Source organism: Pelmatolapia mariae, linkage group LG10_11, assembly GCF_036321145.2.
Source record: "Pelmatolapia mariae isolate MD_Pm_ZW linkage group LG10_11, Pm_UMD_F_2, whole genome shotgun sequence".
Taxonomy (NCBI): domain Eukaryota; kingdom Metazoa; phylum Chordata; class Actinopteri; order Cichliformes; family Cichlidae; genus Pelmatolapia; species Pelmatolapia mariae.
In genome coordinates this window covers 20766863-20792026 of record NC_086236.1, presented here as the reverse complement: position 1 = coordinate 20792026, position 25164 = coordinate 20766863, and the positions used below count along the sequence as shown (strand labels likewise).

General features: G+C 42.1%; 1 protein-coding gene across 5 annotated transcripts; it reads left to right on the top strand.

Annotated features, from left to right (window-relative positions):
• The first annotated feature begins 1985 nt into the window (after positions 1 to 1985).
• Positions 1986 to 23262, top strand: cxxc5a (CXXC finger protein 5a). 5 transcript variants are annotated; one of them, XM_063486033.1, is made up of 4 exons: positions 1986 to 2312; positions 10215 to 10317; positions 10412 to 11224; positions 21359 to 23262. In XM_063486033.1, exons 3-4 carry the CDS (start codon positions 10430 to 10432, stop codon positions 21401 to 21403), a joined length of 840 nt encoding a protein of 279 aa, XP_063342103.1. In that variant the 5' UTR covers positions 1986 to 2312; positions 10215 to 10317; positions 10412 to 10429; the 3' UTR covers positions 21404 to 23262. The 5 variants fall into 5 exon arrangements, with proteins under 5 accessions (XP_063342103.1, XP_063342105.1, XP_063342102.1 ...); XM_063486035.1 differs by having other exon boundaries at positions 1986 to 2123; positions 10215 to 11224; XM_063486032.1 differs by having other exon boundaries at positions 10215 to 11224.
• Positions 23263 to 25164: the final 1902 nt, after the last annotated feature.

The following is a 25164-nucleotide window of genomic DNA, read 5'->3' as shown; positions in this document are numbered from 1 at the left end:
GCTAAGTTATCTGGAAAGTTAATTAGCCACACATTCATGTGGTCACATGTATATTCATCTAACATTTATATCTGCATTACATATTGTTAGTCATAAAAAAACACATGTCTGAGTAAGGAGTCATTAATGCTGTATACATAAACACTATAATTTATGAAGAGAGCAACGGCCTCTCTTTAATTTAATGTCTACTCCTCGAGTGTAGCTACAGTATAACTATCACGTGTTTAATCAAAGTGTAAGCAGGTTTATTGAAGCCAACTTTCATTCACTGTGAGTGCAATCATGATCATGTGGAACAGTGGATATTCAGTTCATTTTTGGGCAGCCTCAGAGAAGATAGACACCCAGATCTGGATTTTTTTTTTTTGCCACCATAGCTACAGCCTTGAGTTCTTGATCTGAACCATGTTGCTTGCTTTGATGAATTGTTCATACTCAAAAGAGGGGATAATCTTTCAATGACTAAACTCAAAAGCAATAAGAGGAGTAAAAAGGCAGAACATAAACAATATAGTGTAAATATATATTTTTATAATTTTATATATATTTGAATCCCCATGTCACCAGAAAACGTGTGTTGAAATTAAATTTGGTGAGTACTGGGCAAAATGATTACATGTGGCGTTTAAGTGCCGCTTCCAGGTGTCCACAGTAGATCCATTGTAGTTTTGAAAGTGACTAAAAGCGGAATGTATTAAAGATGCCTTTAATTATATTAATCCCAAGTCATCATTAGGGTGAATCCCCGCTGCATTAACATTTCTTTGCTGAAGTGGAGAAGCTGTTAATGTCAAAATAACACAGACACGCACACTTCACCCAACACTTCTTGAAGGGGATTTAATTTAATCTATGAGGAGTTAGAATGCAAAGTGAGACGCTCTTTTAAACAGATTTTCTTTTTTTAAAGGAGCCAATCAATTCCTGGCATTTTATTTCAAATGTTTCCTGCTCGGAGAAATGTGTTTCGGAAGTATTCACGTCAGAGTCATTTCATCACGAGGCAAGTACTGTGGAAAGAAGCGCAAAAACTTCAACAAAGTCCTTATTGTCAATGTTTTCGCACGCACAGAATATGGACTAGCCTGTGGGTGGACACCTTTATTGTGACCGAGTTTAGAGCACAAATACCGTGCGTAATTACGCATGTGTCGGCTTTTTGACTTCAGTGTTTACGAAGTGAGTGTCATGTTTATGAAAGCCGTAGCGTTATTTGTTTGCAGGGAGGTTGGCTGGCTACGGGCAGAGTTAGTCGAATACCCCCTCCTCTCCTCTCCCTCCCTCCCTCCCTCTCCCTCTCTTCAGCTGCCGCGATATTTTCCAGCTCTGGAGCCTCAACCGCAAAGCTCGATCGATTCGCATTGATTGTCCCTGACGAGCTGCTCCACTTTCTAGCCAATGTCAGCCAGTCTGCGATCGGGAAGGAGAGAAATGAAGGAAAATCTCTGCCGCCCTGGCGGTGTCATTTCCACACACTTGGGTTGGCCGCCTGCCAGCAGACAGGACAGTCGAAAAAGGCGGACTGGACTCTGGAGCTGAGGGAAAGGAAGAGCAACCGGGGATGAGACTGATTTATGTCAGCGTCATTTCTGCACAACCTCTGTGCTCCAAATAAACACACTGGTGAACTGAGGTTAACCCCGTTTATTTTCAGCTACCTGTTATCCTTCGTGATAACAGAGCTCACTCTTTAAATCACACAATTAAGCCCACGTGTCTCTGCTGTTTGGGCAAAAAGCAAATAATAATTGTTATAATGTCGGAATACTACTGTCATAGCCAATACCGAGTATCTGAAGACAGGATAAACACAAGTAATCAGTCGCGTAGATTGGTGCTGTCAGCTGTGATTATTTATTTTTGACACAGCTCTCTCTCCACAGTTGTCCTGAAATCACACCAAACCCTCGCTTTCGTTTTGTTGTTGCTTCGGCTGAAGTGCGCGCACCGCCGAAAAGTCCAGGTCGGTTTTTCCGCGAAGCTCCAAAAATCTATGAAATGTGTTTGCATGTTCCTCTCCGCAAGCGGGGATGTAGAGGTGGGATTGCAAGGACCGAGAAAGCTCTGGGAACCCACGCGTTCAGCCTCTGAGAAAGTACGCTTTTCCGAAATAACTGACGGTGAATATTTTTTTTTCTTTTCACATTTACCATTAACAGAGAGGCACTCTGTAGGATTGTGTTCTCGGAGAAGAAGCTTTTTTTCCTCCCCCTGCCCTCTTCTTTTTTTTTGTCACCATTCTGCACGGCAGGCTGAGAGACGGACCGCTCGGACTGTGGGAGCCCTCCCCTCTGCTCGGATCTGCTTTGGTAGGTGCGAATAAAATGGGCCCGTGTTTGCAAATATGCAGATACATAGAAAAGGAGGGAGGAGGGGTTGGATGGAGGGGGGAATCACACTTTGTTGAAGTGTGCTGAAAGTTGGGATGTCATCTTTGTATAGGATCAAGTTATAGCAGGGTGAACCTGGGAGCTTCTGTGTGACTGCAGAGCATATGCTGGTACCGCAGATAGGCTACTGTGCTCAAACAGAGTCCGGGAAGAAGCCAGTTATTTGGATCTGTTTAGTGATTAAATGATGAAGGGAAAAAAGCTGATGAGTTTAATGTGATAGGTTGAAGGAAATGTTTTACAAGCTTCTCCCAGAAGCCAGTGTCAACAGGATTCATCATTTGTCTTTATTTAACAAGTCGCCCTCAGCGCCGATACGGATCGCCACACCACCGGAGCAAAAAGTCCGCTGGTTTATTGTGAATCAGCTGTTAATGATGCGCGCCAAACTTGACGCTTACACTTAATGAAAGAAATGCCTGGAGTCAGGTCACGCTTATATTTGACATCAGACTGTCTGTTTATAACTGAAACTTTTATTCAGCAGTCACCTCAAACCATTAGCCGCAAAACGAATATCACAGTTTCTCACTGAGACCTGAAGAGACTATTGTTTCTTTTTAAACATATACTATTCTTATATCTCTTAACCCCCCCCCCCCCCCCCCCTTCTTCTCCGGGCATCATTAGAAAGTTCCCCGGCAGCGTTTCTCGAGCTACCTGCAGGTTTTACAGTCAACCCCCCTCCTCCTCTCTTCCTCACCGCCTGCAATCCGCCACCGATGATATCGCAGCTCCAAGTCCTCCATATGCTGGCGAATAATTTGAAGTCACAGTGTGCGCGGCGTGGTTGTTTTTCTCCTCTAACTTTTGTGTGCATTGCCTAATTAGGGAGAATAGAAACGCAGCAGGTTGTGGACAATGGATGAAGCCTTGAGTCTAATTATTGTCACCAGGCTTTTCTAACTCCCCCTGCCTTTTTGTGCGTGTGCGCCCGTGTGCGCGCGTCAGTCGATAGGAGGTAGGAGAAATAGAGTGTGTAGCTCACCGTGGACAAATAAAGAGTCCGCAGACAGCGCGTCTGAAAGGGGAGGTAAGGGAGGGAGGGAGTGCATTTGCGTCGCGCATCGCTTGAACGCATTAAGCATTCTCTCTGGAGGTCTGGAGGTGTAGTCAGCGGCTCCGGAGTTCGTGGGGGGACCAAATGATTCATAACCATGCAGGAAATCACACAATATCCCCCCACCTCTGTCAAAAAGCTCACCGCGATTACCTGACACGTGCGCAAGCAGTGACGTCAGTGACGGAAACTTACCTAGGAGTTAGCCCACTTCAGATCCCGTGATTTACACACGGACGTGTGCACCTGAATGTGTCACACAGCTTCGTTTTGTCATCTTTTTGTGATTTTTTTTTCCAGGTTAGTTGTTTTTTTACTTCAGTTTTTAAATGTGTAAATCAGGGATGATCACTGGATGACGCAAAGTGCCGTAGAGATTCACACCTGGATAATTTCACGGCGCAGCTCCAGAAATAGTGGAAAAGAGAGACGCACACTGGCCCTAAATGCTCTCTTCCTTTCCCCCATCACCTATTGATCCAACTGGTCAATGACTGAACCAGCCAACCATTCATCCATCAGTCAGCTGGCTGTCACTGTTTTGTGGGCTGGCTTTCATTTATATACACGGATCTCTTGGTATCCTCTCGCAACAGCTGGTGTGTAATCGGAGAAGAAAAAACAGTTTAAAATTGTGTCTTTGAGGTGACAAGCCAGTCAGGTTTTAAGCTGTAACAAGCTGAGAGCAGCATCTGAATGTTAAATGAGCTGTTTATGTTCATACAGCAGTGCTGACAACTAGTCTTCCCTTTTTTTTATGGCGCTGTTAAAGTGCTACTTCATTCACAAATGATTTTCAAGCCTGAAAGTTTTTTTTTTGAGGTTCCAAAAAAACCTGAAAAACTCCACTTGGTTTGTGTGCACCAGATTTCTGCTGATCAGTCATACACCTGACATCATGTGGGCTTTTGAATGGTTTTTACAACGCTTTGACACAGTGTTATGGGCAGCTGTGCCTCAGGTAAGATTGGATTGTACTGACCATGTGTGGCCTAGAAGAAAAAAAAAGTTTGACATTTCCAGAAATGTACTTGTTTGCTTTCTTGCCAAGAGTTATGGGAAGACTGATATCATTCACACACACACACACACACACACACACACACACACACACACACACACACACACACACACACACACACACACACACACACATGTCTGGTTTGCTATCCTCGTGGGGACATCCCATTGACATAATGCTTTCCCTAGCCCCTTACCCTAACCCTAACCATTAAAAATGAATGCCTAACCCTAACCCTTACCCTAAACCTAACCATAACCTAATTGTAACCCTGACAGTAAAACCGCATTTTGAGTGTGAAAATTGCTTTCAACCCCAAGGGGACCTGGATTTTGGTCCCCACGGTGCAGAAAGTCCCCACCAGGATAGTAAAAGTCAGATTTTGGTCCCCACCAGGATAGTACGAACCCGTACACACACACACACACACACACACACACACACACACACACACACACACACACACACACATTCCTAAATATGAAGCTACCTCTAGCAAAAAGTCACTTTGCCACTTACTGGTGAGAAGGAACCTGTGTTATTGATCTTTATTATTTCTTGGCTAGAAAATCATCCCGGTAGATAACATCCACTTTTTTTTGAAAAGAAGTAATGTTTTAAGTCATCAGCTTAAGGTGCAAGTAGGTCACTTTTTGAACCTTTGGACTAAGTTGCCCACTGTTTCCAGTCATTATGCTAAGCTAATAATTTCCTTGCCCTAGGTTCATAATTACCCAACCATGAGGGATATTTTTAGCTATTTCTCAGCAAGAAATACAGTTGATCTGGAACATGTTTAGTTTGACTGTGAATCTAAGGTCACTGATACTGAGCTGTGAATTTAATGAAGATTGTTAGATCAGGAATATCTGGATTAAGAAAAAAAATCATCTTTACATGACGCCCTGTGTGACAGTCCACAACAGCTTCTCAATGTATCACACTGTCATGTTTATTACAGTATAAAAGTATAGAGTTCAAATCAGTAGACTGGATCGGCCGCTGATGACGAAGCGTGCACATGGCTCTAATTAATGTCCAGATTTTTGCCGTCTTTTCTGATTAAACAGCAACCTTTATAATCACATTAAGCGCCCCGTGTCGTACCTTTACAGGCTAGTAAATATTTTGTCAGCTGCACTAAATGATTTACCGACCACTGAAACCAAAATTTATTCTACACTCATGTATGCTTCCCCAGTTGTGCAAGAAGAGCTTAAAAAGGTGATTCGGTTTTGACTATAACAGTGAGGGTGTATCAAAACCAGCTCAAAAACACACTGATGTACAGTGACGCTTGTCCTGTTGAAGTCTGAATGTATTTAAACACGGCCACCAATTATTTTTGTGGATGGTTTAAATGCAACTTCTCAGTATAAACATGTGCTCTAAAATCTCAAATCACCGGTTAATCTGAAAGGGGCGACACAGGTAGTTGTCGGACCTTATTGATCATTTTTATTCACACCTTTATCCGTAAATCCTGTGCAGAATGTCGCGTGAAGATAGATTAACAAAAAAAAAGGAGAAAGAGAGCGACTCGAGAAGACGACTAGCCACATTTTACTCCTCTTTTTTATTTTGAAGGAGCTGGAAAGGAAGAATCTGGCTCATGCTGGCGTTAATATGTCACTACCAGTTACAGTGTAGGGGTCATGCCAAGTCACAGAAACTTGTGGTGTAAAGTTTTAATTCATTCCCCCTTAAAGATAACATTTGACCTTAGTATATATCAATAAATCTGTGGTTTGATTTTCATTAGAGTGGGTTATCCCTACTAAGCTGTATAGTCAGAGATCAGCTTTACTAACTTCTGACACACACCCGGTCATTTTGTTCTGGAAACAGGCTTGAAACGTGCCAGAAACGTGTTCGCTTAGAAAAGAAAAACAGGGGCTATTCCTACTAGCCGTCCATAATGTAAATCACAGCAACAGGCCAATAAAATCACAGGAAGTTGAGCAGTATCATAGTTACTCAGTAGAAGATGCAGCTGTGGCTCAGCAGACAGTTCACATGAGGACATAAACCTTTTCTGTAAATGATGCGGTGAGGGGATCTGAAGAGCCATGATGCTGGAAGTGGAGGAGGATGATTAGCCAAAGACTATATGCCATGCTCAGGGTTTATGGTGATGGAAAGAGTGTGACTGATAGGGCAGTGAGATGGAAGGCAGATGTGTACACATATATACACACACATACACACGCACACACAGCAGAGGAGAATGAGTGTGAGTCTTTAGATAGGTGCCCTTGCTGTCATTTCTTAGACAATGTGGTTGACCAAAGTAATAAATGTGCCTTGGTGGGCAACACACATCCTTTAAACATGTGAAATATAAATCTACATACATGTGTTTGTCATTCTGGGTTGGTTTCCTTAACGTCATTGATTTTTTTCTCTTTTTTTTGCCATTGCACGCCATCATATCCGAATCGGTTAAAAATTAGTTGAATAATTGATTCCTGTGTTGCAAATCTTAGGACAGCTGTTGTCCATTATAATAATTTAACTCATATTTTACTGATTATTCTTCCATAGACATACCAAAAGTTTGCATCACCCAGAGCTAGAATTGTGGTTTTAACCATGCTTCATCGAGGGAGACGATTTAGCTCAAAGCCACGCTTGTCAAAGTGATGTTGAGCTAGAGTACGAAAAGAACTTATGCTTACCTACGAATCTCTCTTATTAAATATCATTAGCTGTTTCCTGAAAGGCGGCTCTGTAGTGTAGTGGTCTACACATTCACATAAAAAGTAAAAGATCCCTGGAGGAGACACAAATCCCTTGGAGGTTGAATCGGGAAGGGCGTCCAGCATAAAAAATTTGGCAAATCAAATATGTAGAGCGACACCTTGTGATAAAGGAGGATCTGAAAGTAGCTTATTGAGACTCTAGTATCAACATACTGTATGTAGGTGTTGGGGGATAAGCAAAGCAAGTCAGAAGTACTCGTGAAAGGTATTGTGGTATATCTAATACGACTGAGCTCCTGTTTGAAACAGCCAATGTGTTATCTGAAAAGACTTCCCTTTTCTTAAAAAACAAACAAACTAATGGTATCATTGACAGGCCAGTTACTGGAGCTGGTGTTCTGGTTGGGTTGCATCACGAGTGATCAGAAGCCATTTTCATGCGTAATGATTTTCAGCTTGAGGACTCATTTATTCCAGCAATTGAAAATGAGCCAGTTCATTAATTATGTGGGATACTCAAGTCGTTTAGCATATTTACTGTATTTAGAGCACTGTTGAAACAGATCAGCCCCGATTAACCAGGAAACTCTTCAGTTTTACAATAAGCTGTTCATATTTAATTCGGGATCATGCGTTTAAATTCTCGCTGAAGAGTCACAACTGACCTCTATCATAACTCTTCAGTGCCAGTATTTCATGCACTACTCTGATGAGTTCACGTGCTGTTCGCACACAGCTGAGCAGAGATAGCGGCGGTGAGGGGATGCTTCTGGGAAACTGGACCCCGGTCAGTGCTGTAGTGGGAGAAACTGAAACTATGGGGCTGAGGGGCTGCGGCGCTGGCTCTGGTTCGCTGGCGCCACATCCCCCTGAGCTGGTGAGAATGTGGGGGCTGTGCTCTTGCCTTTGAAGCTTTACCTCCCACTAATTCTGGCCTTCCAGTTTCCACACACTGCACAGACACCCCCCCCCCCCCCCCCCCCCCCCCCCCCAATCCTCTTCCCCTCCCTTTCCCTTTGTTTCCCTTATAAGGACTTGCCCGGCCATTTCCTCAGCTTTTCTGTGGGAGGTGGTGTACTTGTTTGTGAACACGGACAGGTCAGGAGAACAGCGGCATAGTTTTTTTTCTCTTTTTATAGCAGTCACAGGAGTCTTGCACTAAAAGCTTCTAGATGCATGTGTACTCATCCACTTTGTAGTCTGCTCTGAGTGACCCTTCTCATATCTCTTACCTGCCCATTTGATAATAACACTTTGCCAAATTTTACTGCTCCACAGTTTTGGTCTTTAACAACAAAAAAACCCCCAAAAATGAAGGGATGCTCCGATGAAAAGGACAGTCATGACAGAAGCCTGGACTTCTGGCTTATTTTTATCAGCAGAAACACCTGATATTGAGCTGTGTGAGAAAGTCTAATAACACAGATATTTATTTTCTTCCATATTTTGTACCAAATTGCTGTAACTGTCAATAAATCCAGTCTTTTCTTAAATGACTAAACTGCAATTGGGTCAATACATGCTATTTGACTTTCACTGCCAGGTTGGTCATTAAACGCACCTGTACTTACATAACAAAGGTAATGATCAATTCTGGAAAGACAACCATCACCTAGAAGTATAAAATAATTTGACAGAAGTCACAACAGTGTTGCACCCAATGCAGATCAACAAGTCGACTTCACCTGAGCACCGTTCCACTGTAGGCAATTATGACAACATGATGATGCTGAGTATATTTTCATATATTTTCAAAGGTCTTCAGAGTATTTAAGGTGAGAATAAAAAAACAAGAAGGTATAATGAACCTTTGAGTTGCAATTTGTGTTGTTTACCAAAGAAATTTCTGTTCTTAGCACAAGTTAATTGGACAATAATGAGATAACAATAAGATTTGGCTCCCTACCTTGTAATTTCTTTTTGTCGCTAACCAATCAGGGAATCTCCAGGGGAGCCGGTGTTTCTTCACCAGCCCAAAACTGCGAGGTTTGATTTTTGTAGTTTGTTAAGAAAAGAATCAGAATTAAAGCTGATTTACTGAGACGAAATTTTGGTCCCTCTCGATGGGTGCTTTCTTTCTTTTTTTTTCTGCCTCAACTAAAAATGAGTTGGCTCTTGTCATCCGAGTTTTAATCCCTGCAGGTATTCATTTATTTATATATTATTAGAAGTGTTATTTATTGTCTCATAAGCTAATTACTATGTATCAAAGCAGCAGTATTGGAAGACCAACAAAAATAGTTCACATTTCAATACTTAATTCAATTATTTGCACAATATTACACTATACAACATTAATAAAATATTTTTTCCTGTTAAACTTTGTGCATTTTTATCATGTTTTGCGAGGCCTGGAACAGGACGTGAGGTTTGTTAATTTACTAATTTATTGATCTTCACCTGATCTCGTGTGAACCTGATGTCTTTAATGTAACAATAACATTTTTTAATAAAAGCACAAATGATTAAATATAAAATTGTAACGTGAAAAGAGCAGAAGAATCTAAAAGTGTTCATGAGTAAGCCTGAACGAGAAGAGCCACTCAAATCTGTTGTTCTCCTTAAGGAGCTTTATGCTGAGTTTCATCTCATTTCTCTGCTGTGTGGCCTGCAATGTCGCCGTTTTGGTTTCTGTTAACATCATTTCGTCCACACAAGGAAGCTGGGTTTTTTTTTGTCTTTTAAAGCAGAAATTCTCTGTGCACTCCCAGTGCAGTACTGAGAAACACACTTAGCTTCTAGCTGGTGAGCAGTGCAACATCTAGGATTTGAAGAGATGCAAATGGTACAGACAAAAGGAAAAGCGCGCTGACTGAGCGGAGAGTAAACTTCTGTTCATCAAGTGGTCAGAAGCACGATCAAATGAACTGCAGTCTTACAGTGAAAAAGAAACAGTTGATATGAAATGAAGTGTAAGGTGCTGAATGTCAATATTGTTTCCCTCCCAACATACTGGTTCTTTGTACTTTTGAGTTGATTTGTGTTTCAGAGAAGTGATCATCAATGCATAATGTACACATTTCTCTCCCTGTCTAAAGTTTCCAGATGGCTCATGGAAGAGCGTGGATGAGGGCTGAGCTGTAGTGGGGACAGAGGGCTTCGAGGCCTGCCTGTCGTCGCCTGGCTGACTGCTCCATTGAGGTGAGGTACCGCTCTCACTGGGGCACAGAACGGACCGAGGAAAGGTCCCTCCTTACTCACCCCTGCCCCCTTTCCACCCTCACCCCCAACCCAGGCACATACGTTCTGGACCATGTCTAGCGGGCTGTCGGAGGGTGGCCAGACAGAGGACCTGGAGCGGAGTAGCTGCAAACAGGACTCTCCTGTTATAGAGCGTCGAAACCGCAGTGGCATCATCAGTGAGCCCCTCAGTAAGAGCCTTAAGAACTCCCGCACCCTCTCCCAGTATACAGCGGTCTCCTCTGCCACCACCAATGGACACACAGACAATAGTGAGACTAAGAGCCACCCGGCCAAACCTCAGCCCACCCCGCAGCCCCAACCCACTGTCTCTGCACTGACAGCAGCCAAGTTGGACCGAACCCTAGAACAGGTTCTGGAAGGACAGAATGGCCTGCTGCACTTTGCCCAGGCAGCAGCACTGTTAAAGCGAGCCGGTATGGAGCACATGCTCCTGCCTGGGGGAATGGGAGTGGGAGTTGGCAGTGGAGACGCAGGCTCGGGGGCTAGCGATTTGGAGGGTACGTCTGTCACGGACGCCGTAGGTGGTCCTGTTGACTTCCCATATGGAGTAGGGGGTGGCTTCCCCTTCAACCCGGGGCTTTTCATCATGACGCCGGCTGGAGTGTTTCTGGCGGACAGCGCGCTGCACATGGCCGGCCTGGCCGAGTACCCAGTGCAGAGCGAGCTGGCCTCTGCTATCAACTCCGGTAAAAAGAAGCGAAAACGTTGTGGGATGTGCCCACCTTGCCGACGGCGGATTAATTGTGAGCAGTGCAGCAGCTGCCGGAATCGAAAAACGGGCCACCAGATCTGCAAGTTTCGCAAATGTGAGGAACTGAAGAAGAAGCCCTCTGCTGCTCTGGAGGTAAGACAGTGTTTGTTATGACGTGCCATTGCTTTAGGAGACCATTCTGATGCAAAAGGTCTGATGCAAAAGGTCACTAAAAAGCTATTTGGATGCAATTTCCATTCATTATCTGTAAAGGTAAAGAAATATGAGCCACACAGTTGTAATTATTGGCTTTAAGATTTGTAGCTGGGAAGGTAGCAGAGAAACTCCCAAAACCTCTGTAAAAGTTGCCACAAAGGCTTTTAAACTTTACAAACAAATCTGAGAATCACACTGGAAGGCACAAATGAGATTCATACCTGAATGTCCTTGCCCTTTAATGTGGATAGTACAGGGAGGCTTTTTGGTGGGGTGATGGCTCCACAAGCAGGAAAATGACAGGTGGTGAAGAGTGCGGTGGGTAAGTTCATGCCATGGGGTCTCTTTAATCTGTTCACCATAACTAACAAGCGCCGTGTCCACATTTCTTTACTGGAAGACTGATTCACCGGCTAAAAAACAAGCATGTCATTTTAAAATGATGCTACTTAATGTAGTTCCCTTTACTAGAGCACTTTGGATTTGATCCCACATAAAACTGCCTTGTGTGTTCCTCTGTTTAACTGCCAGGAAATGCAAATAAAATGGTGTGTGTGGAGGCAGAGTGGAAGTAATTGTGAATATGTGTACAGTATGCATGTAAGCATACATGTGTGGGTATTTTTGTGTATGTGTACACATGTAACAAGGTCCATCTGGCTACAGAGCTGTCATCTGGAGCACCAGGTGTCAGTGTGGCACATGCACCCCCACCTAACCCCCATCTCCTCCCCCCGGCAGCCTTCGCCGCCACTGTCCTTCTCTCCTGTGACACTCCTGTTCATCTAAATGGCACTCTGAACTTCCTGTCTGTTTCCGCCGTCACACTCAGTGGCCTAACTAACTCTGGCTGCGGTGACAGAATGACCAATCATGAAATCCATCTCAGCAGATGTTCCATCTCAAAGGAAATAAACTTTTGTGATCAATGCCTAATAGTGTCGCTTTGCCGTTACATAATGAATTGACAGATATGTAACCCTGTGAACCAGCGGAGAGGCCGCTGGTGTAATTGACACAAACTGGATCTATGATTCCAACTGCTAATAGCTTTACCACTTTCGCTTTCTGATGTTGATTGAGGGTGACAGCTTGGCCTCATCCTAGCAGGCTAAAGGTGTTCAGTCTCCATGTCCTGACTTTGACCATCCAAAGTCAAACTTGATAGCATGTTCACTGGACACTTTGAGTAATGCAGACATTTTGTAGCTTTTGTGTACACTTTAATGTGACGTTAGAAAGCTTAGTTTAGCCTGATTAATGGAGGTTAATATAGCTCTTTAGCCCTTTAAGATTATGTCTTGTTAAGCAACCAACATTATAATATATAAGTAATATATAAAAAAATATATAAAAAAGTGCATAGAACCAAATTCTATTAACATCATCTTTACATTGTACTACATTTGTAAACTGTAAACTGTAAACTTTAGTATTCTTTAAAAATTTCTTTACTGACAAATAATTTAAAGTCTTGCACTACATTCATTGTTCCTATATGATGGATGTGAATTAAACTTTTGCATACAGTGCATTTATTACCACTTTGGAGAAATAATTGCACGATAGGATAATGTATCTTTTGTCCAGTATCTTGATCATTTCCTGGAAACAGTCGTTACTCACCGTGTTTAGTGGACACACATCTTTGGCCAAAGATAGATATTTGGGGATTTCAGTGCATCTCCGTGAACTGGATACGTTGACACGTCGTTGCGGTTGCCTTTCACAGACATCTGAGCTGATGCCGGACAATTTATGTTAGCAGCAACAATACCTTGTTTTTCTTGGCATTAATTATATGCATTAAACGCTACAGTTTGTGGTGGCTTCTCAGGCGGTTCAATAAGTTTGTTGTGTTTCTTTATGGGGCAGACACACAGAGCTCTGTGCATGTGATTTCTTCCTAGTTAACGTCACTTGTGCTAAACCCAAAAGCATTTCCAGAAAACGGCCTGCTGGACGTTTGAGGTTTTTTCCCTGTTGTTTATCTGTTTTCATGCACTGTTACTCGTCCAGACTAGTCCAGGTAACTTCAAGCGACGTGGTGCAGGGAACATCTGTGATTGGCACGTGTTGAGCGCTGATAATATTGCTCAGTCATGCTCATTGAATGGTGGGAAGCCAAAACTGTGATCAAGATTACAATTGGATTGATTGTATGGCCCTAATTTTGTCTGTCTAAAGCAAAGGATGAACTCAGGAATCTTTTTCTTCTTCATTCTTCCCCCTTAAGTCTGCACAGAGAGGTACTACTACTACTGCTCATTTCCTATTTTAGAGCATCACAGTCAGTAATGCTGTCTCTGTCCAATGATCTCAGTCTTTCCCAACCCTAACCAAGTGCTTTTTATTATAGCCATGATATAGAAATACCTAAAAAAAGAAAAGAAAAGAGATCAGAGTCCATCCATAACAAGGCGGAAACCTCCCCAAATCCTATCCATTGCAATGCTTGTCAGCATGTCAGACTGAAAAAGGGCTTCTACTGTATGTGTAATTTGAAAGAATAGTGACTCAGCATCGATTTGATCTTATTTATCCTTAGAGGACTAACTGATTCTGTCAGAGTGGAGATTGTGCCTGGTTTGACTGACTTGGAGCTGTAATTTGTACTTTGACAGCATCCTTGGCAATAGTTTTTATGCAGCGTGTAAATAAATGTAAAAAAGGAAATAACTGGCAACATTAAAAAGTTTACATAAATGCTAATGGGGTAAAAACCTTTTACAAACACGCCATAACTTATTACTGGCCCTTTCGTGAGCTGAAAGTGTGAAACTAACCTGGTCAGACACGACCATTGTTAGGGGAAAACAGCCAGATGTTCCCTGATGCTGAAAATCAGACTGATCTGTATGAATATTATCATTTTGCTTTTGCCTCTCGCATTGTTCAGATTCAAATTGATGAGAAGATCCATTTGTCTTTGTCGATGATTCACCGAAAATGGTGAAATGTGTCAGCTTGCTATGTAGGTGGTGCAGCTCAATGTCTCTTAGAGAAAAGGATTTAATTTTAATTTATGATTTGCAATTGATGTTGTCATGGCAGTTAGCCTAACACCAGTTGTTCACACCACGGATGCCAAACCCGGGGGGATTGGAATAATCACGGTAGTTGAAGGTAATACGGGTCATCATGTTGTTTGGAAGGGCGCAGCCTGCTGATGTTCCTAGTGACCACCTCATATGAAAGAAACACCAGCAAAAACCTGTCAAAGCTTTAAGTAGAATCGCAGTCTGATTACTGACTTTAGTAATTACTTGCAACTAATTTATTTAATAACCCTGTCAAACTGTTTCCTCTTTTTTTTTCTGACCAGATATGGGAAGGCTAATCTTTTATTGCCGCTTAATTAAATGTGAAAAATAATACAGCAATACAAGAATAATGAATATTGTCAGCGTCTCCTATTACATCATCTCGTGATAGCATCTGCAAAACAGCGTAGTTGACCAGAGCAAGCCGTGTGCTTTCAAAGTCAAGCATTGCCTGACCTAATCCATTAGTAGCTCGAGTAAACATGAAATGTTGTCACTTTTCACTTCACTGAATATGCCACAATAAAGTTGGCCGCTACATCAGATCTTAAATAGAACAACAAGTGCTTTGTTGTTGTGCAACAGATGAAGTCTGACTTCTGTTGAACAATGCTGCAGTGCCACCTTGGATGTGTGAGTATTCCTGCAGATCCACAGATGCAGCAAGGCTACATTTGGGAAAAGGTGGGAAACGTTTATGTTAAGGTGACTGGCAGTCTACCCACACAAGAAACAAACTCACGTTTTTTTTAGGTAATCCCTCTGATGCTGCTTTATAAACCTAGTGGTCTTATTAATTCAAAGAGGTCCGCGAGCTGTTATGCCTTTGCCCTGAATGTTATTTGATATCTTTTCCCTTGGAGCTGAGCTCTGCCAGTACTACAAAAGTTTCATTTTTGTCTGTCTTTGTTCTTAAGCCTGCAGATCTTGTTTAGCAGGTGATGAGATCACAGATTAAAGCCCGAACTGCACTGTCAGAGTGTGATGTCATCAGTACATCACACTCTGAGACTGAGATTCACGAGGGGGAAATCATGTCAGAAGAAAGAGCAGAGACTCAGCGTAATTCACTAATGTCTGTACCGACTAGATGCTGTGAAAATGTGTTTCACGCAGTATTTATTTATTTTTTAAACACGGGCTTTAGAAGAGAACTTCCTACTTTCCATTAATGCATATTCAGGGCAACTTGGGAAGCACCTGCGCCAGAACAGAAGATCCTCCTGGCTTTCACAGTCCACAGTGAGCTGCAGTGAGGCTCAGCTGTAGCTCAGACAGCCCCTAAGTGTCACATTTCCTTCCAATCAAAGATAGTGCAGCACATCCCCGTCTGCTGTGGCTTTAATACTCGGCGCACAGTTTCTAAAGGAGCATTATGTCTTATTTAACACGTTGCGCGGTCAGTTTATCAGATGGTTTTGACTGTTTTCTATGTGTGCGCGCAGCTGCAGCTAGAAAAGACTGGCAGAAATATCCTGGCTTCGCTTCCCTGAATTTGCATTGAAAGGTTTTTCTTCTCGTGTTTGTACCGAGCCTATGAGCGTATACACGTCGGTACACAAGTGCAGTCCAGCAGCAGTGTGCTTATTTTAAGGGTGTTGACGGTTTCCATTGAAAGCTCATGGCAGCTCAAAGAGGAGCGTAAAATTGGCAAGTGAGGGGGAGTCAGTATGCTGAGGCCTTTGCCACCTCATAGCTCACTGGCTGAAGGTGTCTGGATTTATTCTGGGAATGTTACATTTGATAGAAATAAGTGGGAAGGCAGTTCCTTTCTGTGCTATGTCTGAATACCCTCAAGTGATGTAAGTCTCAGCGATGCTGTTTGGCATAAAAAAAAGTAAAAGGAAAGCCGGGGTTAGGAAGTGTACCTTGTTTTTACTTGAATGTCATTGTGTGCTCGGGACGTACTGTACTGGAGTGTCGGGACTACTTAAAAGATAAGACCAGCTGTTTTTTTGTTGTTGTTTTTGTCTACTCATAGAAGAGCGTGTTCTGTTATGAAATTCAGTGGTTGTGTGCTTCAGATGCAGCTAACACCTAAACATACAAGTGTTTTCCATTGGGAGCCACTTTGCCAGTATCAGACGCTGATATGGGAGTAGCATATTCCCTCATGGTCTTTCCTGGCTCCCAGACACTGTACATCAGGCAGTCAGGACAGCAGCGACTCACACAAAGTGACAGGCATGCAGACTGACACAGAGACACATGGATGTGTGGGCAAGTTGCTGGGCGGGCAGAGGGACAAGTTAGAGTGGACAGTCAAGGGAGAGGTAGGTACAACGAGAGAGACGAGGTTTTCAGGCAGCCAAGGTGTCGTACTCACTGCTGCTATAAGCGAAAAGGACCCATGAGGCCCCGGGGGGCAAAAAAAAAAAATCTTGAATTTCACAGAATATCCCAGTTACTGCAACTTTAAGCCACATTTATTTTCCCTGAACTGCAGCATTCTCTTTCACTTTAACTTCACAATACAACTACCTGACTGACTAATGGGCAATAACCCAACCAATAGGCTGGCTTCTTTCATACTTAAAAAAGTATGAAAGAAGACATTTTATTAAGTCAATCTATAATAGTGCTTCTGCTGTAGCATTTCCCACTGAGTATTCTTTTAATATAAGATATAAAAGGTAGAACAGATTTAATCAATGCGGCATAGTATTGTGTGCATCCATTGCTATAATCAGTCTAAAAAAAAAAAATAGAGATGTCTGGTCGGGCTAGAGAGGACTGACGTCTAAATTGATGGTTTTGCAGTCAGATCTCTATAAATATTGTCGAAATTGTACACATCACATACAGAAAAAAATCGGAGACTTTATAACTTGATGTTGGTCTAATATTTTTTAACTCGTGATGAATGATCAGTACGTCTGTGGTTGTAGTCGGCTGTAAATGTGAATTATGCATGGCTGATATTTCTGAAGGGCCTGTAGTAATAGAGGTAATGTCGCCTTGCTTATACAAATGTCCAGCTCAAAAATTTAAATACAGTAGTGTTAAATATTTTTAAAATAAATGCTGGCTGGTTAAAACAATTTTAAGACATATATGTTATACACAACAACACAACAAAATCTTCAGGTGTCTTACAGATGAATATTATTGTTTAGAAACACTGTTGAAAGAGCCACAATACGTAGAGGCCTCTAAAAATCTTTCAGTTTGAACGCAGCTTTAAGATAGATGTCCATGTGTCTTCTGATCTGGGATTAATGGCCGTGGGTCTGAAGGGTTAAAGTTAAGATGATAAAGTGATACGTTAGATGATGAGTAGAAAAGTAATCTGCAACTATTTTGCAACAAAAGGCTATTTAACCACGGTACTTTGGACCGGGTAACATTTACATATCATTTTCAACAAACCACAGGTGTGAACTGCATTAAAGGATTCACGCACAAGATTAAGATATCAGTCGTGGTATCTGCAAATCTCTCCTGCGCCACCTCATGAGCTGTTCGGCTTACTACGAGACATGGTTGTTTTGGAGGATGCCCCAAGCGGCATACCTTCAGCTGGCATACATTACAACTATTTGAAGTTTGCCCCCCAGACGTTGTGCTTTAGTAGTTTCACATCTGTTAAAGTGACATATCTGTAAAACACAACCTTTAGGGTAACATCTTTACCAAAATGAAGACGGGACAGGAGACAGTCAGTTTGCGGGAGTCCCCTGGGCTTTTTTACATACTTGCAGGATCCAAACATGAGAGTAGTGCACATTTTCATATGTAGTACAAACCTGAGAAAATATTTGATAAATTAGTCTACCCCAGACATGGAGGCAGGATGGATGAGGATCTAATAACAAATATGACACTGTGTAGTCACAGAGCACACAGCTGTTAGCTACAGTTAAATTGCAGTCCTCAGTAAAGGTTTGATGTGTTTACTGAACTCTAGTAAAGTGTCTTTGTAGGCATAGCTAATAAAACAAAATTAACTATTAAAATGACAGAATAACAGTTTAACTGAAGTTAGCAACTCCATATTCCATGTCTGAAGAAGACTTTGGTCACATTATACAATTAATAAGTAACTGAGATGATAATCGGCAGACAAATCAATGAAGACAACAATTGATTATGTCAGTGCATGTGTATGGTTTAATAATAAATAATAAATTCAAGGCCTTTGGGTTGATAGATCAGATTGTGTTTGTGTTATTACTCCGGTCCTGGCTGTGAGATGTGTTTAGTGGTCAAGTAAGAGGAATCGTATCAAATGTATTTACAATCAATCACAATCGACTCTTGGAAGAGAGCGCTTGCTTAGGAAAATGCATCATCCCCTCAGCCAGACAAACAGTGAATCTTTATGCCAGCTGGAGGTCATTCGCGGTTTTTGACTCAGTTGTTTTAAAGGTTCTTTTCTTTTCTGGTCGTTGTGAGCTACAGACGCTGCAACATCCCACATGTGCAATTGTGTGCAGAGATGCTTTGTGTTTCATTCCTTTTTTTTGTGGGTGTCTATGAAAAAGTAGTGAAAACTGTTGATGATAAAGCAATGAAAACAATAGCCAGAACATTCACCGGTGCCCTGGGGCCAAAACATGATTTCATGATAGGTTAAACTGGTTTCCGGGGATCAGTAACAGATAACAATAAGCAGCGTAACCTGAGCTCGCTTAAAAAAAACATTAATTTCATTTGACTTTTGTGATATAGTCCACACCGGTAAGACAAATGTGCATGCATTGTTTGAAAAAACACATCCATCGATTTTTAGTGATTGGCCACTTCACACCCACAGATCCCATCTGTTTGAACCTTTGCAATCAGTGTTGGTGAAAAAGGGGGGTTCTATTCCTGAAACGCTGCCATTTTTCCATTGATTGCACATGTTTAATAATGAGGAAAAACGGCGTTTACAGTTCGGCCGAGGGATGTGTTGTTTTTCCCTCCACACACATTACGTCATGGTCAGTCTAGCCCCTACCAGATTTTTGACATCTGCGACAGTGCCAGATGTTGCTGTGTCCTCTGTCTGTCTTCTTAACAGCTGAGTACCACCACAGAAAGGTCATCACAGAGATGGATGAGAGGCTAGCACACTTTAACACACGGATCATCAAATCATCTTAGATGTACATTGGCTGTTAACCTCTGGGTTTGTGGATTGTATTAATATTCATCTGAGCCAAAAAGGATTTGCTGACAGGATCAACTGAAAGCTGTAGGGAAAATTTAGGCTATACTCAATTCAAACCTGCATCCGTAAACATGAGAAGTTGACGTTGAGAGGCAGGCGCGAGCTACGAGCAGCGCTGTGATATTCTGTCAGATTATTCCTGTTTGAGTCAACATCACAAATAAAGCACAGTGTGGGTTATATTTGGCTGAGACCACCAGAATAATTACCTTGTTTGAATTCTTTTTACCCAAGCAAAAGTGTTTTATTTTTGTCAGCGGGAGTTAACTTTCAAAATGAAAGTACACGAAACCTGTGGAGCACGAACCCTGCTGTCATTCAGTTTCATGTCCAGATATGAACAATAGCAGTCAAAAGAACACTGTACTGCTGATTCAAGGGTAGAGGAATGGTTTAAGTGGGCCTGAAAAGTAATTAGAGCTGGCATTGTTTCTGGTTTCAAACAACCTTCTTGAACTAATGGGCCATTTGCTGCCGAGCTGCCTTTGTTGAAAAACTTATAATTTCACTGCAGCTGTGAAAAAGAGCTGCACAACAGTTTACCGAAAAAAAAAAAAAAAAATCAAGTCTGATTATGTTCAGGTTACAAATAATTTTTTCATTTGAATTTCATTAGAATCGAAAAAAAAATGTTCTGAGGGGAACTATAAATATGAGGCCGGTACACACCTTTAGTGCATCTTTTGTTTACTTTTCCGTGTCATCACGAGCACGTGTGTTTTTGTGTTTGCACTCGCAGTATGCATGATTCCTTATGAAACCTTCTGCTGTTGAGTACTGATGAAGAAGTGGAAATGAATCCAGCGTTTATGAGAATTTTAGTTCAACGGTCTCGCTGTTTGGTGCGATTTCGGGGGTGTATTGTGAGTGTCGGTTAACGTGCCGCTGTGTGTGGAGGTGTGTGACTGTACTTGAATACATATTGGTTCGGTGCGAGAGTGTGTGTGGGTGCATAAATGTTTCCCGAGCTCCTCCTGCCTCGCTCCAGGCAGAGCCGGCCTAAAGGAAGAATCCGTGCTGCAGAATCGAGTTGCGCTTTACAGGACGCCAGCCGTGCTGCGGCTCCAGGGACCCGAGCTGCTCTCTATCTCCCGACTGGCAGGCTGCTGCTGAGCCCTGCAGCTGCATGCATGTGTGCCACTCCTGCTCAGTTCAATCAGGCACACAGATAACCACAGCGAGCGAGAGAGAGAGTGAAGGGGTGGGGGAGACGGGAAACGGCACCATCATTGATGATGGTGTGGGAGAGCAACGCGTGTGGTGGCTAAATAATAAATGTGGCATATTGGGTTTTGTGTGAAGCCAGGACTGAAGCCTGTTCCTGTGGTGCTGCCGAGGATAAAGATGTGAAGATTTCAGACCTAGTCATCTAGGGGTGGGGGATGGAAGTGGTGGACGACTGATTAGCTGCTAAACTTAATTTACATTAATCATTCCAGTCGATTGTCAATTGGAAATACTTCACCTTCATCTCAAGGTTTTTGTCCTCATCTTTTGTATGACTGGTGTGAGATTGCTAATTGAATCTCAACAAGTTGTCACACTATGGCCTCTGGTAGCAAACAATTTTACTTCATGCATTAAGCAATCACTGTTTCATTAACTAATCACTGGTTGGTGCCCAAAAATGAGGCAGAGGAACTCTCTGTTAACTGGAGGGAAACATTAGACACGCCTCGATTTTCAAGTTTCGAGAAATGTTTAGCAGTTAAGTGATGGATTTGACATTATCTTTGCAACGCCAAATAGAATGTGCTGCTTTTCATTAACAACTACACCCGCATCTTCTCTCTGCTCTTCCCCTCTCTGCTCCTCTCCTCTCCCATCCCCTTCCCCCCTTTTTCCTCCCTCTTTGTCTTCTGTTTCTCCAAGAAGGTGATGCTTCCTACAGGAGCGGCGTTCCGGTGGTTCCAGTAGGACTCCTCCTCCTCCTCCGCTCCCTACCCAAAGCTCTGCCATGAAGTGCAATGCCAACTCCTGGATTGTCTCCGGAACAGACACTGGCTAATAAACAAGCTAGCAACAAATAAAATTATAGAAAAAAACCCAACAAAAAACAAAAAAACTAAACTAATAAAAGCAGAAAAAAAGAGGAAAAAAATCAGCCGGATAATGGATGCACCTACTTATTCCTTGAACCAAAAATGAAAACGTAAAGAAAAGCATCTATGGCAACTTTCATTCCCTTTTCTATGTTTCCATTTTGGTACCTTTTGTCCTTATCCCAGCAGGTTTTTTCTGTCGCTTAAACATGGAACTGCTCATTGCCAGAAACAGAAATGACAGACTGAGTGTGGACAATCAACTAATTTCTGTGTTTGGTGTTAATGTTGTTCATGTGTGGAAAGATAAAGTACTTGTGTAGAGAATGTAAATTTACAGCTATATTTTAAAAACTAGTGGCTAATGGTAAACATTATTGTAATTCTTCACCATTATGTTACTCAAAGCCCTCGTCTTCTTTATGATTTCATTTTACTTTCCAGAAAGATTTAAGTGGTTGTCCTTTGACAGTCAAGAAAATGTTTCAAATTGTGGTGCTGTCCATTTTGGATTGTAATGAAACTTTAAAAAAAAAGAAAAAAAAGTCATGTTAATGGGCAGATCACCTGAGATTCTTCGCTGGCTTGAAGATGTTGTTCACCAGAGCCGTCACTACTGTAATCTCCTCAATCAGCCCTCCTCTGCATTTCCAAACTGTTCCTTTAGTGAAACTGGCAGCCTTGTTACTGTGGCCCTACTGAGCATGTGCCAATACTGCTCAGGGCAAAAGCACTAAGAGACAGCACTTGCTCTGAGTCTACCCTACTGAAAGCACTGGGACAAGCATTTTTTTAAATTTATTTGTTTATTTGTCATATTTTTATGATTTAGTTATGTTGCTGGGTAGCTACAGCTTTTAAAAATAACCAATCTTTGTATTTGTTTAGAAAATTGGACTGGTTTTGTGAATAAAAAGGAATGCATGTATTCGTGTCAAAATTTACAAATCTGATGTTTGTCTACTTGTCTATTTGCATGTTTTTTTAACAGCTGATTTTAAAAAAATGGTTGGACTGACAAAATAAATATTAAGCATACATTTTCCACAAATTAGAAGGAAAAAAAGTTTCCTTTTCTTTTACAATTGGACGCAGCAGCATAATTTTGACTCAAACACAGCTCATTAAAGTAAATCAGGTGGTGGTATGAATCGCTAAGATGTTCTTGGGTTGACTGAGATCTCTTTTTTACTGCCTATGTAATACACTATATGGACAAAAGTACTGGGAAATCTACACATGAATCCTACAGGAGCAGCTAGGCTGTGAAGGCGCATGCCATGAAGCTCCCGGCACAGTGTTTGTGCTGATGTTAAACCCAGAAGAGCTTTGGAGCTCTGAAGTTATTGAACCAGCAGATCATTGGTGACTTTTACCCACTTTACTTCTTACACTTTATACTTTTTATATCAATATTTTTGCCCATATAGTGTATCTCCCTACAGTGGAACAATGGACCCTTGCTATGCTAAAATGTAACCAAAATGATTTAAATGATGTTTGAATAAGATCTTTTTGTTTGCAGTTTTTCTTCAAATTGCATGAAACCTCTTGAAGCTCCACGTAAATGTTATTTTTTCTTTAATTCTACGAGGATTTTTCTTTCTCAACAAGATCTTTGTGACATTTGCCCAACGTCTTGACATTTATAGTCAGAAAACACAAGCAGAAGTTTTGAAAATTGTTGATATTTGTGGATGGATGATTGCAAGCTCTGTGTCCAGAGCTATTTAGGCTGTGGTGCTTAACGCTGATAGTATCATGTGTACACAGAATTTAAAAGTTTGGATCTCAGCACTTCCATGTAGTTCACTATGTACTCTGCATACATGCAGTATGTGAATTTAAACACACTAGTGTCATCTTAAATTGAATGCAGCAAGTTGTGCACTTTCTGGGAATTGTTGCGCTAGCATTTTCCTGTAATACATAAGTCACTGTCTGTTTGCTTGCCTGCCAACTCCTCTATACACAGTTGGAGTTGAGCAACCGAAATTGGCACACAGGTACATCTTAGGCCCGTGAAGGTTCTTATCTATATCAGATATTATGATGTCATCACATTGCCTAGCAACCACCTACCAATAGGCAAAATTGACCCATTTGTAGCATTTATTTGTAACACCATACAAAACCATCATATGGTTTTAATTTCTCTTCAGTAACATCTATCCACAAAACCTTTATTATGAAGGGTATATCATGATCACATGTTGCCTAGCAACAACCTGTCGCATGGACATAGACTGGAAAATTTACAAGTTGTCAAATATGTGTGTGTGTTTTAAATTAGATTAGAGGGTGTAGTGCTTTGATCAGGTAAGGCTAAAAGTGGTATCCAGAGACTGTCTGTCTGCAATGCACAGCTATCTACTAATTAATGTTAAATAACAATCCAATAAAATCCAAGCAGACTCTCCAAAACTGGAGCACAGATTTCTTGGATGGGCTGTACCTCACAGTGAGCCATATTATTTGGCAGATAATTCCTTTAAAACACCAAAAGTCACCAACACAACAAACCCGTTTGAGAGGTCTGGTTCTGCGACTCAAATTAGTGAAGTAGAAGCCCAGTGGAAAGCTCCCTGTGTCAACACCGGTCCCTCAGTCGACGTGGTCTAACTTTTAGGATAAAATAAGATGTAAACAGCTTACAGAGAATTTGTTTTATATCAGGCTGTGAAGATGGTGAACACAAAAATCTACGGGGATTGACTTGCATTTGGAGTAAGCCTCAAGTGGCCATTCCAGGAACTGCAAGATTATGAAGCTTCCACGCTGGCTTTCGTTTCCAGCCCCAGAGGCTGGCTCTTGGTGTGAACACACTTATGCACTAAAGATAGTGAGAATAACGATGGAAGCATGCGAGACTCTGAGACTCATCTACGGATAAGAGAAGACAGAGTTGATCACATTGGTCTTAGTGTAATTACTGAGTTGATTTCCATTCCCTGCTATGCAATGATTCTGTGATTAATTTAGCTTTACAGCTTCATACTCACTATCTCTTATCCAGGTGGGGAAGTAGATACAGACAGCCAAAGTGCGGAGTGTTTTTAATTAGCAAATATCCGTGGTGGAAGGCCCAGTATGGTGGGCTTGTGTACGAGCTTGTGATCAGCTTGGTGAGCAGAGACTTGGAGAGCATAGCTATATTCCCAGCTTCCCCCCCGGTGACAGTGCTGGGCTAGTGCCATCGCCATGGCGATGGGGGGAGTGTGTGTGTATGTGTGTGTGTGTGTGTGTGTGTGTGTCTGGGGGTGGTGGCTGAGGCCTTTCATTATTAATGTGCACCGCGGCGTCCTTACCTCCTCTGAGCCCGCACAGCTCACTGCCTGACCTGCCATCCAAGGGAGAGGGAGTGGGGAGGGGGGACTGAGAAGGCAGAGATAAAGAAAGAGAAGTGAGCCAGAGAGAAAGAAAGAGACAGCACGACTTGTGTACAGGGTGCAAGCGTCTGAGTGTAACGTAGAAACTGGATTTTACATTTAGCAGATTTCAGATTAACATCTTTTCACTGTGAGTGCTGAGGTTCTGGGTGTGGTTGCAGGTGACAGTGGCTCCTGCCTGCTGAGTTGTAGCAGCCCAAGGGCTGGGGTGAGAGGGTCGTGTGGTGGAGGTTGCGGTTGTCTCCAT